The sequence below is a fragment of the Mizuhopecten yessoensis genome, unplaced genomic scaffold (genome assembly GCF_002113885.1).
Source record: "Mizuhopecten yessoensis strain PY_sf001 unplaced genomic scaffold, ASM211388v2 scaffold11091, whole genome shotgun sequence".
In the NCBI taxonomy this organism is placed as follows: Eukaryota; Metazoa; Mollusca; class Bivalvia; order Pectinida; family Pectinidae; genus Mizuhopecten; species Mizuhopecten yessoensis.
Genome location: NW_018408875.1, coordinates 926752 through 943595, shown reverse-complemented (window position 1 = coordinate 943595; position 16844 = coordinate 926752). Strand labels below are relative to the sequence as shown.

Sequence of the window (16844 nt, the reverse complement as noted above, 5' to 3'; positions counted from 1 at the left end):
TGAGTTGTAGCGCTCTGTGAGAGCTTTGTACAGATAACTTACCCTCTCTGAGTTGTAGCGCTCTGTGAGAGCTTTGTACAGATAACTTACCCTCTCTGAGTTGTAGTTTTCTGTGAGGGTCTTGTTTTCTTCCCCTAGTTTCCTGTTATCCTTCTCCAAGGCCTTGACCTTAGTTGCAGCCTCTACTCCCTCTTTAGCAGCCATACCTAGCGTGTCCAACTCCAACTTCACCTTCTTCAGTTCATTGACATTGTTGTCACGCTCCTATGAAAATGTACAACACATTATTATTACACTCCTATAGAAAAGACACAAGACAACAGTGTCACATTCCTACAGAAACACAAACCGTTTGCCATTTAGCAGGATATTTCCGTGGAAATATTATTTTCCCGATTCTGTGGGTCAATAGTGTGATCTTGAAAATATGATCTGCAGAATAAACAGACAAGCATAAAAATGACCCGCGAAAATAAATTTCATAACCGTCAAGGGCAATAACTCTTTAAAAAGAGAGTGAAACAACACATGCAGAGGTAAATATGAAAGGGAAGATGTTTGTTAAGTTTCATTGAATTGCATAAAACACTATAAGAGTAGCAAACTTGAGAAGACTTTAAAGAGGCAAATAAAGGGTAATAACTCTTTTAATGTCACAGAAACAACATGGCGCCATGGTTTATGTAACAGGAAGGATTCGTGCGAAGTTTAATTTATAATTAGTCCAATACTCTAGGATGAACAGCATTCGTGTGCCAACAGAAAGATAGATTGAAAACCTGATGCCAGTATACCACCATAACTAATTTGGGGGAGGTGTACAAAGGTATCAACTGATACATACAAAATAAAGCTCTGGAGAGGAATTAAAATATGATATACAACATGCATAAAAGGAAGACATATTTCAGGTAAAAATGTAAGCGAAAAGTAGTAATTTTCTTAGTAAATAAGAAAGATTACAGGGAAAATACCATTTTTTTTATAAAGGGACAAAAGAATACTTGAGAAGATATTAAGTAACTTATCACTTGCCTTCTTTGTTACTTTGAGCTCCTCTTCAGTGGTTTTCAGGTTTTCATCCAGTTTCGTGCTTTTATTCTTCTCTATTTCAACTCTCTTTTCAAGTTCTTTCAGGATCTTTTCATTTCTCTTCTGTGCGTTTTTCTGAAATACATACAAAACACATGTCAAGGGATTAATACTTAACTCAAATTGCCTGTCCTTACCATCCTGGGGATTAATGCTTCATTTACGTTGTATTCCCCCCCCCAACACCTTGGAGGTTAATGCTTTACTGACATTGTCTGTCCCCACCACTCTGGGGGTTAATGTTTTATTGACATTGTCTGTCCCCACCACCCTGGGGATTAAAGCTTTACTGACATTGTCTGTCCCCACCATCCTGGGGGTTAATGCTTTATTGACATTGTCTGTCCCCACCACCCTGGGGATTAAAGCTTTACTGACATTGTCTGTCCCCACCATCCTGGGGGTTAATGCTTTATTGACATTGTCTGTCCCCACCACCCTGGGGATTAATGCTTTACTGACATTGTCTGTCCCCACCGTCCTGGAGGTTAATGCTTTACTGACATTGTCTGTCCCCACCACCCTGGGGATTACAGCTTTACTGACATTGTCTGTCCCCACCACCCTGGGGATTAAAGCTTTACTGACATTGTCTGTCCCAACCATCCTGGAGGTTAATGCTTTACTGACATTGTCTGTCCCCACCACCCTGGAGGTTAATGCTTTACTGACATTGTTTGCCCCCACCACCCTGGGGATTAATGCTTTGCTAAAATTGTCTGTCCAATCACCCTGGGGATTAATGTTTGCTGACACTGTCTGTCCCCACCACCCTGGGGGTTAATGTTTGCTGACACTGCCCCCCACCACCCTGGGGGTTAATGTTTGCTGACACTGCCCACCACCACCCTGCTTGGTAAACAATTTACTCACATCTTCTGCCAGTCCTCCAGCAGCAGCAGTCCCTGGTCGACCACCTCGCTTCATATCCAATTCCACTTGTTTGATACGCGTGTTCAGCTCATTGTTCTCCTGTTTAAGTTTGATCACCTGTTCTCGCATAGCCTTCACTGCAGCCTCAGTATTACCACCCTTACCCTACAGGTAAATACAAAACACAGGTCATGCAGGTAAATATTCCCCTTAGGATACAGGTAACTACACACACACACATATATAGATGTAAATTTAGTATAGTACTAAAGTAAACACTGCAATTGTACTTCAGGTAATTACAAAATAGGTTAGGTATTCTGTTCACTGTTATGATTAAGATTTAGATTTTGAGAAATGTACATCAACAGAAATCAACACAATTTCCAATTTCGTGTACTTTTATAACCAAGCAGATCCACTTTACATAACAATTATCTTTAAACTATTTGGACTTAAATTCAATCCATAATCTGATAGAATGTGAACAAATGACCATCGTGAAAATGAATATGATAATCATAACAATGTTCATTACTGTAATTAGAATGTAAATAACTAATATAGGCTTTTGTCTGTTACCAGGTCCTTTTATTTGTAATAATGAATTAAGGACGTAAGACACATGAATGAATCTCCTTTTTAAAAGAGTTCCACAAAAATGTGTTAGGAGCCATTTGTAAATGGTAATAGTTAATTGATTACCTACTGGAAAGGTTATGAGTGAATACTCTAATCATGATAACACCCAGGTAGATCTGAATTTATAAAAAAGGTTGAATAATTTTTGTTTAAGGAAGATATCTATTACTCATATCACAGGTATAAAGTGTTAGGTAACATATACCCTTGAGGGGGATAACCCTAACACATATCACAGGTATAAAGTGTAAGGTAGCATATATCCTGAAGAGAGATAGCACTAACACATATCACAGGTATAAAGTGTTAGGTAACATATACCCTTAAGGGAGATAACCCTAACACATATCACAGGTATAAAGTGTAAGGTAGCATATATCCTTAAGGGGGATAACCCTAACACATATCACAGGTATAAAGTGTTAGGTAGCATATATCCTTAAGGGTGATAGCACTAACACATATCACAGGTATAAAGTGTAAGGTAGCATATATCCTTAAGGGAGATAACCCTAACACATATCACAGGTATAAAGTGTAAGGTAGCATATATCCTTAAGGGGGATAACCCTAACACATATCACAGGTATAAAGTGTTAGGTAGCATATATCCTTAAGGGTGATAGCACTAACACATATCACAGGTATAAAGTGTAAGGTAGCATATATCCTTAAGGGAGATAACCCTAACACATATCACAGGTATAAAGTGTAAGGTAGCATATATCCTTAAGGGGGATAACCCTAACACATATCACAGGTATAAAGTGTTAGGTAGCATATATCCTTAAGGGTGATAGCACTAACACATATCACAGGTATAAAGTGTAAGGTAGCATATATCCTTAAGGGAGATAACCCTAACACATATCACAGGTATAAAGTGTAAGGTAGCATATATCCTTAAGGGAGATAGCACTAACACATATCACAGGTATAAAGTGTAAGGTAGCATATATCCTTAAGGGAGATAACCCTAACACATATCACAGGTATAAAGTGTAAGGTAGCATATATCCTTAAGGGAGATAGCACTAACACATATCACAGGTATAAAGTGTAAGGTAGCATATATCCTTAAGGGGGATAACCCTAACACATATCACAGGTATAAAGTGTAAGGTAGCATATATCCTTAAGGGTGATAGCACTAACACATATCACAGGTATAAAGTGTAAGGTAGCATATATCCTTAAGGGAGATAACCCTAACACATATCACAGGTATAAAGTGTAAGGTAGCATATATCCTTAAGGGAGATAGCACTAACACATATCACAGGTATAAAGTGTAAGGTAGCATATATCCTTAAGGGAGATAGCACTAACACATATCACAGGTATAAAGTGTAAGGTAGCATATATCCTTAAGGGAGATAGCACTAACACATATCACAGGTATAAAGTGTAAGGTAGCATATATCCTTAAGGGAGATAGCACTAACACATATCACAGGTATAAAGTGTAAGGTAGCATATATCCTTAAGGGAGATAGCACTAACACATATCACAGGTATAAAGTGTAAGGTAGCATATATCCTTAAGGGAGATAGCACTAACACATATCACAGGTATAAAGTGTAAGGTAGCATATATCCTTAAGGGGGATAACCCTAACACATATCACAGGTATAAAGTGTAAGGTAGCATATATCCTTAAGGGTGATAGCACTAACACATATCACAGGTATAAAGTGTAAGGTAGCATATATCCTTAAGGGAGATAACCCTAACACATATCACAGGTATAAAGTGTAAGGTAGCATATATCCTTAAGGGAGATAACCGTAACACATATCACAGCTATAAAGTGTTAGGTAGCAAATATCCTTAAGGGAGATAACCCTAACACATATCACAGGTATAAAGTGTAAGGTAGCATATATCCTTAAGGGAGATAGCACTAACACATATCACAGGTATAAAGTGTAAGGTAGCATATATCCTTAAGGGAGATAGCACTAACACATATCACAGGTATAAAGTGTAAGGTAGCATATATCCTTAAGGGAGATAGCACTAACACATATCACAGGTATAAAGTGTAAGGTAGCATATATCCTTAAGGGAGATAGCCCTAACACATATCACAGGTATAAAGTGTAAGGTAGCATATATCCTTAAGGGGGATAACCCTAACACATATCACAGGTATAAAGTGTAAGGTAGCATATATCCTTAAGGGTGATAGCACTAACACATATCACAGGTATAAAGTGTAAGGTAGCATACATCCTTAAGAGAGATAGCACTAACACATATCACAGGTATAAAGTGTAAGGTAGCATATATCCTTGAGGGGGTTAACCATAACACATTTCACAGGTATAAAGTGTAAGGTAACATATATCCTTGAGGGGGATAACCCTAACACATATCACAGGTATAAAGTGTTAGGTAGCATATATCCTTAAGGGGGATAGCACTAACACATATCACAGGTATAAAGTGTTAGGTAGCATATATCCTTAAGGGAGATAACAGTAACACATATCACAGCTATAAAGTGTTAGGTAGCAAATATCCTTTAGGGAGATAACCCTAACACATATCACAGGTATAAAGTGTAAGGTAGCAAATATCCATAAGGGAGATAGCACTAACACATTTCACAGGTATAAGGTGAAAGGAAGCATATATCCTTAAGGGCGATAACCCTAACACATATCACAGGAATAAAGTGTTAGGTAGCATATATCCTTGAAGGGGATAACCATAAAACATATCACATGTATAAAGTGCTAGGTAGCATATATCCTTAAGGGCGATAGCACTAACACATATCACAGGTATAAAGTGTTAGGTAGCATATATCCTTGAAGGGGATAACCATAAAACATATCACAGGTATAAAGTGCTAGGTAGCATATATCCTTAAGGGTGATAGCACTAACACATATCACAGGTATGAAGTGTAAGGTAGCATATATCCTTAAGGTAGATAATTGTAATATGTATCACAGCTATAAAGTGTTAGTTAGCAAATATCCTTAAGGGAGATAACCCTAACACATATCACAGGTATATAGTGTAAGGTAGCATATATCCTTAAGGGAAATATTCCTAACGCATAGCACAGGTATAAAGTGTAAGGTAGCATATATCCTTAAGGGAGATAACCCTCATAGTTATAAAGTGCTTAATCAAAGTGAAAACACAGCCACTTACCCCAACAGCAGCAACGACCTAATAAAGACAAAATGAACAAGCAATCAATATGACACCATTGAATTACTATTGGGATGTGACAATTGAATTGTTACATAACAATTGTAAATCAAAGAAGCATTTCATCTGTCAAAATTGGAAGCACACAATGCTGGTAGCATCTCTATATAGCTTGTGTTGGAGAAAAAACCCTATCTCATTTCATAAACCTTTATGATGTTTACATAATGAATCTATAAATATCTTAAAACATCCACTATTAGTAGCAATTAACTCTTCTTTAAAAAAGAGAGAGACATGTTTATTGAAGCTTTATCTTAATACGGGGTTAAAAAAGGCAAATATTGATTAAGGTTTTTCAAATGCAGATATTTGAAAACCCTAATCATCACTTTATTTTCCTGTAAGCCTTGTTCCAGTGTCAATTTCATTAACATTAAACAAAACAAGGGCAACGCAAACGAATGCATAATACGCCCGTCTGACCCTATTCCATCATTTTTTGTTTGTTTGATATTTAAAGTACCTGGAAGCTAGTGTCATGTCTATGTGATAAAAAATATTTTCCCAAATTAAATCCATATTGTCCTTGTTAGACCCCACATGAACATCCATGCTAAAAATTAGGACAATAACACATGATCTGACTGAACTGTAAACCACTGAAGAAACTTGCACCAAAACTTTAACCAGACGGACGGACGCAGACGCTTTCCTGTAGAATCATTTATTTTCATGGGGTTGAAATTTCAAGGTTTTCATATACTAGCCTGTTTCAAGGACATTATATTTTGCTGATTTCTGATTTTCCCCTATCTATATCATACCAAATTTATGTTTTTGTGGGGATTTAATTTCGTGGATTTTTGTTATCGTGGGGATTTCGACGGGTGCATAATTATTCAGTAATTCATGAATTTATCATAATTCTAAATTTCTATATGCATGGTGACTGTGTTAGTAATTTCAATGCACTCTTGAAAAAGTTTAATAGATAAGACATCTGTACGTTTTTTGCCTTTTTGCTTTAACAAATTAAGTAGGAAGATCATTTCATTGCTATTAGTAATGGGGCCCAAATGTTACCCCTATTGTAAGTGCTAGTACTTACGCCTGGTTTTACTCCGGCCGACTCTAGCTCCTTGATCCGTTTCTCCAGAGCAGCAATCCTTTTCTTGTCGTCGTTCATCCTGGACTGATCTTTTTTCTCCTGTACCGACACCGCATCTCTCACTGACTTGTCTTTTTCCAGTTTAGCATTCTTACATTTAGCCTGTGGTGAAGGTATATCAAGTTTAACTTACATTAAGTCTGTGGTGAAGATATATCAAGTTAAACTTACATTAAGTCTGTGGTGAAGATATATCAAGTTAAACTTACATTTAGTCTGTGGTGAAGATATATCAAGTTAAACTTACGTTTAGTCTATGGTGAAGATAGATCAAGTTAAACTTACATTAAATCTGTGGTGAAGATAGATCAAGTTTAACTTACATTTAGTCTATGGTGAAGATAGATCAAGTTAAACTTACATTAAGTCTGTGGTGAAGATAGATCAAGTTAAAATTACATTAAGTCTGTGGTGAAGATAGATCAAGTTTAACTTACATTTAGTCTATGGTGAAGATATATCAAGTTAAACTTACATTAAGTCTGTGGTGAAGATATATCAAGTTTAACTTACATTTAGTCTGTGGTGAAGGTATATCAAGTTTAACTTACATTTAGTCTGTGGTGAAGATGTATCGAGTTAAACTGAGGTGATGAAAGTATATATAATATTGCCTCTAAACAAAATTACTGTTTTTATGTAATGTGTTCAACAATAATTTACTACTGTCGGTTTAATTCTTCATTTCATACATGTATATTGCCAACTCATACATATTTTACACTCTTGTGTACATGTACATACGTTTCACTGGTCATTTGTCTGATGAAGGTGACAGGGTATGTACTGTACAAGTCATCAAAACATTGTTTTCATACTGATAAGGAACCCCCCACCCCACACCAACCCACCCTCCAAAAGAAAACTTTTCACATTGATGAAATGGCCATTTTTGTTAGGTCTGTAGTGTTGTTTATCTAGAAATTGTTATACCAACAAGTTATGATTGAACTGAACAGAGACACTCCCGTTTTATTAGCAATCTTAATTCATTGAAAAGGCTGCTCCCTGACGACACTTAATCCCAAGCATAAAAGTAGATTGTTTGAGCCTTGAGGAACAAAGTTTCATAAAGATTCTATTGTTAATAATGAGAAGAAAGTTTAACTGACCTCTAGGTCCCTATTAGCAGCTCTTTGACTCTCCAAGTTTTTTTTAACAGTGAGAAAAAAGTTAAACTGACCTCTAGGTCCCTATTAGCAGCTCTTTGACTCTCCAAGTTTTTTTTAACAGTGAGAAGAAAGTTTAACTGACCTCTAGGTCCCTATTAGCAGCTCGTTGGCTCTCCAGGTTTTTATTTATAGTGAGAAGAAAGTTTAACTGACCTCTAGGTCCCTATTGGCAGCTCGTTGGCTCTCCAGGTTTTTATTAACAGTGAGAAGCAAGGTTAACTGACCTCTAGGTCCCTATTAGCAGCTCGTTGGCTCTCCAGGTTTTTATTAACAGTGAGAAGCAAGGTTAACTGACCTCTAGGTCCCTATTAGCAGCTCGTTGGCTCTCCAGGTTTGTATTAATAGTGAGAAGAAAGTTTAACTGACCTCTAGGTCCCTATTGGCAGCTCGTTGGCTCTCCAGGTTTTTATTAACAGTGAGAAGAAAGTTTAACTGACCTCTAGGTCCCTATTAGCAGCTCGTTAGGTCTCCAGGTTTTTATTAATAGTGAGAAGAAATTTTAACTGACCTCTAGGTCCCTATTAGCAGCTCGTTGGGTCTCCAGGTTTTTATTAATAGTGAGAAGAAAGTTTAACTGACCTCTAGGTCCCTATTAGCAGCTCGTTAGGTCTCCAGGTTTTTATTAATAGTGAGAAGAAATTTTAACTGACCTCTAGGTCCCTATTAGCAGCTCGTTGGGTCTCCAGGTTTTTATTAGCACTGTCCAGCTTTGTCTGTAGCTCAGACATCTGACCAGTAAGACCAACAGCTGTCGTACCAGAGGCTGACTTCTCCTTCTCAAGGGCTGCCTGATAAGTAAATATAACACAATTCTTTATCATATATTAATCCCCATACAGAGAGATAACACCACCACATGAAATATTTATATAGAATCCAAACTGAAGTCTCAAGGAACAATCTGATGTCATGAAATTGCAGCAAATGCAAAAATGCTTGATTTTCTATCAACATCTCTAGTTTATTTTTGTATCATTTTTGGTAATTTTGTGGCGAGCATCATAGAACGAATCTCAGTTTTCCATTCCACATAATAGTAATTAAACTCTCTGAAGCTTGATTTATTATAATCACATTAAATAACTCTGTTTTAGATCCTCTTTATAATATTTATGACCTTGTACATTTGATTCCTGTAGTATTCGAAGAGAGAATCTAACTTAATGCAATACAAATATTACTGTTACCACGATAATACTGCAATAAGGTAATAGTTTAATACTCAATACAAATAGTACTGTAATCAAGTTAATGCGGGTAAATGAAGTCTATTGATTTTCTCAAATATCCTCCAGGATATGACTTTCCAAAATGAATAACTATTATTGATATATATTCCTTACTTAATCTCGAAATTTGAATTTCCAAGTGTCCCATCTCATAAATTAAAGTGTCATATTTGTAAGTGAAAATGGAAAAATTCAATATCAATACATGAAAACCTTTGATACTTTTAAATTTGATTTATGCTATTAATAACATAAAGTGAATGTAACTTACAATCTTGGTTTGCAGATTCTTTATTTCCTTGGCTGTGTCCATCGGTACATTGGCCAGTCTCTCCTTCTCTAACTCATCAATTCTAGTCTTTGACTTGTCAAGTTCCTAAAATAGGTAAAAATATTTACACATCATCCATCAAAGGTCAAATGCAACCATTATATCTTCATTCAACTCGTTATTGATGAATGTATGATGAAAATAGAAATATGACGGAGCACTTTTAGGTTTACAGAGAACTGTATTTAATTTATAACAGCAGTGAATTGACCCTTGACCTAATGACCTCATCCAATCTATCCTTACATATTAAGCTAAGAGCATACTTTTTGAGTATTTTTTGACTGAAGGAATCTCTATGATAAATAAATCAAAGGCTCTGTTAAATGCCACCTTGTTGACAATACAAGTACCGGTAGACAAATTTGATCCTTTGGTGTACATCAAGAAGAATCACATTGCAGCATTACAGTAAAACTGACCAGATTTGAAGTCCTGTCATTGTCGGATACCCACTGCTGATTTCGCTTCGGTACTCACTCATTGTGATGAGCGAGTACCAAAGCAAAATCAGCCATGGGTATCCGACGATGAAGTCCTATGTGATCTTCAAAGGACATGTATCAGCCTAGTGGTTGGTCAGTTTTTTTATCATCAGCCTGGTGATTGGTCAGTTTTTTATCATCAGCCTGGTGATTGATCAGTTTTTTATCATCAGCCTGGTGATTGGTCAGGTTTTTTTATCATCAGCCTGGTGATTGGTCAGTTTTTTATCATCAGCCTAGTGATTGGTCAGTTTTTTATCATCAGCCTGGTGATTGGTCAGTTTTTTATCAAACAGCTAACTGTGTGCCTTAAATTTTGCCATGTCACATTTCAGGGATGCAGAGAACATAAGAGAACATAAGCCCTGGTATTTCAAGGATGTGTGACTGGCACATGCTGGTCTCATGGGTTTTATTTCTTTTCTTTTAATCCACACGTGGATTTTGCAATCAATGTTATCCCGATTTTCACTCAGACGAGAAAATAGCACTAATACCTATCAATGCAAAAGCAAAGAGTCATTGAATTGTGTCTATCATACCTGTTCCATGGCCTTCATGATGGCCTTAGACGTCTTGTTGTTGCTGTCTAATTTAGCCCTAATGTCAGCCTTCTCGTTGTTCATCTCCTCCCTTAAGACGTCCATCTGTTTGCGGAGATTTTCCAACTCATCCTTAGTGTTGCTGTGTGCAGCTTTTTCCTGGGCTAGGACGGTGTCCTGACTGGTTCCCTGAGCCTGGAGACGGGTGATCTGCTCCGACAATTCCTATCAATGCAAACATTACACATGCACCATTATGCAGAACAACAGATAGCCACACAAAAAATACATCTGGGTATATGTCACTCATCACATTATTAGTATGATGTGTAGTAGAGTTGGCTCCTATGTTCCATTAATTACCCAAGGCTACATTGTCATTCATAAAAGATACTGTAACTCTTTTGAAGGGAGGTGCATTTTTCGTTAAGATAGCATGTAGCCTTAAATCAACAACAAAGCATATTTGTGCGGACAACTTTTTTTTACAAACATTTACATTACATCATCATATTGCAACTTGACCTTTGTAAATGGAATTCCATTCACACAATCACCCAAACAATGTTTTACTGATGCTAACATTATCAATTTAACTACTGTACTTATCCAGCCAGGTCTGGTAATAAGCCCACTGGTATCTATTGCAGTTCTGTCAGAGAGCATGTGTTGGCTTCCTGGTCTTATTCAAGGTCAGATACAGCAAAGAATATTAATGTCTAGTTATACAAATATCCAGTGTTTATGTGGCCATTGTGACCACAGAAAATATTATGTTAGGAATAGTGATTAATTTCATATGAAAGTGTTTTTAAGATAATGTAATACACTGTATTCAAGACAGTGTATTCTACACATTGTTGTAATTTTATGCTGATGAACTCTGTCCTTCAAGTCCCTTTAAGTGCTACTAACTGACCTCTGTGTTGGTCCCCATGGCCAGAGAGGCCTGTAGTTCAGCTTGGTTCTTGGCCTCTTCCAACTTGGTTTCCAGGTCCTGTACAATATAATTCAATATCTTATTTCAAAACAGTATTTATTTAGTTTACTTACGATACTTAAATGCAAAAAATAATATATTCTTATCAGTCACTTGTCTTGCTTTCCTTGTATTTTTTTTTTTCATTCCATATTTTATTTAAAATCATCTTTAAAAGAATGCTTTTCAACATTTTCATTTCGATTTTGCGCTATTTAAATTGCACTAGATATCAAAATACACTCACATGATTAAATGAAACATGCCTGCAGACTTCATTTTTCTGCTTTTCATATTAAGTTATTCAAGCACCAATCAAACTCGACATAAACTTCTGCATCTCTAAAACTGATTTTGTATATGGAATCTACATTAATTTCTACAAGCCCTGATACTTTTTATCATTCCAGCATTGAAACCTCACCATCAACTTGGCGGCCATTTGACTCCTCTCTTTCTTCAGATCGTCATTCTCTGTCTCCAGTTCAGACACTTTGTTGTCCATTGCCGACATTTGGTGCTCAATCCGTTCCACCATAGCTCCCTCCTCTGTTGAAGAACCATTGGAGAAACACTGTATAGTTATCTGAGTTTTGTTGGGTCAAGCATTTGCAGTGGTATGTCTGGACCAAATTCACTACATTTCTGCTGCGACTTTCCTATTGACGATTTCTTGGCAGGAATTCAGAATATGTGGACTGCATTATAGAACCACTATGTAGCATTCTACTGTGCTCATATTCATGTCCATTTAAATCTTTACCTCTTACAATAAATATCATTTAAAATGAAACTATATTCATGTATTGTCTAGCTTCAATTTTCAGCAGCATGATTTATGAAAATTTGAATGAATTTGAAAATGAAAACCTGAAATACTGAACAGGAAAACATCAAGTCAGTGCCTTGTCTATTATTGTATTATTAAGATACGAGGTTATGCACACATGGTCACCAGTTCTTTTTCTCTGGATACCAAAACATGTCCGTGAAGGTGCTAAAGTGACCGCAGAACATTTCATTGTTCTCGTACAGGTAAGTTTTTGACTTCGATTTATCAGTTGTAACTTCAAGTGTTTTCTTAGAGAACAGGTCTTGTTTATACTTCAAAACAGTGAGAAATTTGACTCATGAAAGTATGATTCATGAATTGAACTTTTATAGTGTAATATAAGGGGGAAATCCGAACTTTGCCGAAAGTTTGACACATCAAGAAATTTGAATCTTCCAAGTTTTATTTATTGAAGTTTGACTGTAGTGTATAAATAAAAATACAAATAATGAGCAACACCACCACTGAATCCGGTACAAAATGTAATGTTTTATTTACATCCTAAGTACTGACATGTAGTGTATAAAGTTCAATGACATCTGGTCATTTTCATAGTTATTGTTGTTTAAGTGTCAAATTTTTGTTCGAGCTATACATATAGAAATTTACAGAGGCAAACATAATTTGTATAACAGTATATTGATGAATAGCTGCAAATATTAAAACTTAACTGTATTCAGAAGATTACTTATAGAATAGGACAGTGTCACAATATAGATTCTAATTACTGGAGTGCTATCTCTTACCTTTGATGTCCTGTACTGAGGAAGCTTGGCGAGATATTGGAGCGACATAGTCTCCTGTTTTCATGATCTTAAGGGCTTCCATGTTTATCTTGGAATCATCTAGAGCTGCCTTTTTCTCCTCCATAGCAGCATAAACCTTTTTCCCCTCGGCATCCCTGAGAAATTATTCAGTCCATTGATAAACATATCTTTCAGGAAAAAGTGATTTAATGATAGTTCTCATTTTCATAGAATCCAAGTGTAGTGTCAAGATTATATACACATGTATACCAGTCAGGATTTAGATTACACTGAGTCTTGTAAGACAAGTTATTATTAGAAAATTCATTAGTTGCTATATTACCTGTCTTTTTCACCAGGCGCTTTTCCATTCTTCTTCTTGTATTTTTCCTCCCATGCATCTACAGCCTTCTGGCTCTGGTCGTATGGCATGCGGTCTGTAGCTACATCAGCAGTGACAAGGGTTAGTTTGGTAACCACTCCATTAGCTGCATCAGGAACCTCGCCATGGATCTCATGTACCTTCAATTAAAATTGTATGTTAATAAAGTTGTGTTTTGATAACTTGCAGAACCATGTTTTATTATGAATCCATTTAATGCTCACTGACTTTTAATATACAAAGTTTTCCATTTATTTAAATTTGATATGATCAAAAGATTAAATTTCAAATGGCAAAATATTTTATATCTATAAAGAGCACAGAATAAAAAAATATCAATATTGACAGACAGGAAGCTAAAAATAGAATCAAGGTTATCCCCCTTGGATGGAAGTAAATCGGGATACAATCCATGAAATGACCCTTAACTGTAGCATCTGGTTAACAAGTAGATGGGCTGAACATGAGTTTATAATCAGTAAAATTCAGCACAGCTTCTGAAGTTTAATTTTATGTTTCCTACAGTACATGATAGGTCATACCGCAAGTGATTGAGGGTCAAACTCACATATCTCGCTACAGCTGCCAGAAGCTTCTTTGTTTTCGCAAACTCCACCAGATCTTTGAGTTTCAGCTGAAGCTTGCTGTGCTGTTTGGCCATCTTCAACATGTCCTTCCTCATGTGCTTCATCTCATCTTTCACTTTTTCAATCTCCTAAAGGTCAACAAATAAATATATAAATTAGTAAATCCACGATAGGACAAATTGCAAATATAAAGTCTTGTAAATCTCTTAGAGGTCAACTAATATGCGACCTTATCAGTCAACTATATATTAGCAGTGTTATATACAATTATATATAAATAATGAAAATTCAACTTTATTTGTTAACAGTCAAAGAAATTCTCCCTTGTGTAGACATACACTATTTTGATTTCTCAAGACTGTTTAAAGTAGGAAGTTTGTCATAATAAATCCTCTTCTATACCACCATTTATTTATGCGTTTCTGCAAGCAAATCCATTTCGAAAAACATTTTTTTGTTTTTTAAATATTCCTGGTCCTGACCTGTATCTTGTCAGAAATACGCTGCTCCTGTTCCTGTATCTTCATGTCCTTCTCTGCTATCTCCTCTGTCTTTATCTGTAACTGTTCTACCAGCTCAGCATGGCCGGACACTGTACACTCCTGTAAGCCATTAGAATTTAACAATCATTACCACCTACCAGCTCAGCATGGCCGGACACTGTACACTCCTGTAAGTCATTAGAATTTAACAATCATTACCACCTACCAGCCCAGCATGGCCGGACACTGTACATTCCTGTAAGTCATTAGAATTTAACAATCATTACCACCTACCAGCTCAGCATGGCCAGACACTGTACACTCCTGTAAGTCATTGGAATTTAACAATCATTACCACCTACCAGCTCAGCATGGCCGGACACTGTACACTCCTGTAAGTCATTAGAATTTAACAATCATTACCACCTACCCAGGTCCATAGAGGTAATGATCAACCCTACAAAGTGTACTTCTAAAAGTTAACTTTGTATAGCTATTATCACCTACTCCATTAAGGGTAGTATAAAGGTTATATATCACAACCAGGAAGTGTTTATGTGTGACGATTTGGTGATTAGTACAATATGTACCCTGTCACCTCCATCAGACAAATGACCAGTGAAGCTTATAGCGTGTATGAATGAACTTTGATTATATATATATATATGTATTGCCAACTCGTATACATTTTACACCTTTGTAAACATACGTTTCACTGGTCATTTGTCTGATGAAGGTGACAGGGTACATATTGTACTAGTCACCGAATCGTCACAATGTCACACATAAACACTTACTGGTGTGATACATAATCTTTCTACTATTCATACTTACCAACCTGAAGAATATAGTTAGGAATTTTCAATTAAGGATTCAGATTTTAATCAACTTGAGCCATAACACTCCTGGAAGTTAATACCCTACAAACAGTATCATCAAATGCAGGGTGGATACAGGTGTTATGATATGTATCTGGCAATAGGCCCATGCCTGGTAATAAGCCCACCCATATTTATTGCAGTTTAGTTCATGCCAATCCCTCAGAGATTTGTGTGCAACTATTAGTATCTACTTACTATAATGCAGGTATGATTATTCATTACCTTCCAAAAAAATATACTGGAGTGTTAATCACAGAGAATTGTTACGTTGTCAAACTAGTTACAACACCACCAAAACAATCCTTTTCCTTTTCTTAAGATTCTTAAGTAGCTAAAATACAGACAGGCATTTTTGATGAACATCAATATATAGTAACCATATCATTATCATATTGGCCTAAGATTTGTGTTGTTGAAGACACTTAGGTAAGAGCACAATGAGATCTATTTTGTGTAACATTCCTAAACTAAATTCTGTACATGTATAATCTGGAAACCAGTAAAATACTCAAATACTAAACAAAATTCTAGTACAGTATACCGGGTATACAGTTTTTAGTGAATTGAACAAGTGTGATTCTAAAACTGGTCTATTTGTGAAGAAAATCATAGTCCCTGTAGTGCTTGGGTTTAGATAAGCATCACAATGTAATATATCACTGTAAATTTACCTGTCCATGACTTGACTGCAGAGGGGCAGGAGCTGCCACAGGAACTACAGTATGTTCGCTGGTACCCACATGGGCAGCAGTCTCTGCTGTGGCTAACTGTAGCTGCAAGGCCTAGAAATGGAGATATGTTCATATTATGTATTTATCAGCTTCTATAGAGATATTTTGCTAATGTTAATCACTAACTTAAATATAATTATGTACATATATATTCTTTGTTTATTTTACTACTATTATGATACAATTTATTTAAACTTATAATAATCATTCTTGTTGGCTCGGATGTTAGCGCGCAGGGGGTCTTAGTGTGGGAGGAAAACGGAGTACCCGGAGAAAACCCACGCGGTCAGGCAGGTGACCCCATAGCTTTTCACATCCAATCGAGTAATCAAACCCCGGCCATTAAATCTAAGCACTTCATGGTTTATCGCAAATTCAGAATTTTGGGAAACTTTTTCAAACACATTTCTGAAAGAATTATATTCGAAAAATAAAGAAAACTGATTGTCTCTCTCAGAGGTCATCAGCTTAGTCTATACAATACTCACTGTCATTTGTTCCAGTAGGTTGTCTCTCTC

The 16844-nt window shown here is 36.3% G+C and overlaps 1 protein-coding gene across 1 annotated transcript in view; it reads right to left on the bottom strand.

Annotated features, from left to right (window-relative positions):
- LOC110465554 (myosin-1B-like) overlaps positions 1-16844 on the bottom strand; it is a 52774-nt gene that overhangs the window by 9621 nt on the left and 26309 nt on the right. Inside the window, exons 18-32 of the mRNA XM_021521468.1 lie at positions 16267-16377; positions 14715-14834; positions 14214-14360; positions 13607-13785; positions 13264-13418; positions 12110-12234; positions 11626-11703; positions 10707-10931; positions 9620-9724; positions 8770-8907; positions 6888-7049; positions 5777-5794; positions 1966-2130; positions 1036-1167; positions 91-264 (exon numbers count right to left, since the gene is read on the bottom strand). Coding sequence (XP_021377143.1) covers positions 91-264; positions 1036-1167; positions 1966-2130; positions 5777-5794; positions 6888-7049; positions 8770-8907; positions 9620-9724; positions 10707-10931; positions 11626-11703; positions 12110-12234; positions 13264-13418; positions 13607-13785; positions 14214-14360; positions 14715-14834; positions 16267-16377 — 2034 coding nt within the window. The remainder of the gene's footprint in view (positions 1-90; positions 265-1035; positions 1168-1965; positions 2131-5776; positions 5795-6887; positions 7050-8769; positions 8908-9619; positions 9725-10706; positions 10932-11625; positions 11704-12109; positions 12235-13263; positions 13419-13606; positions 13786-14213; positions 14361-14714; positions 14835-16266; positions 16378-16844) is intronic.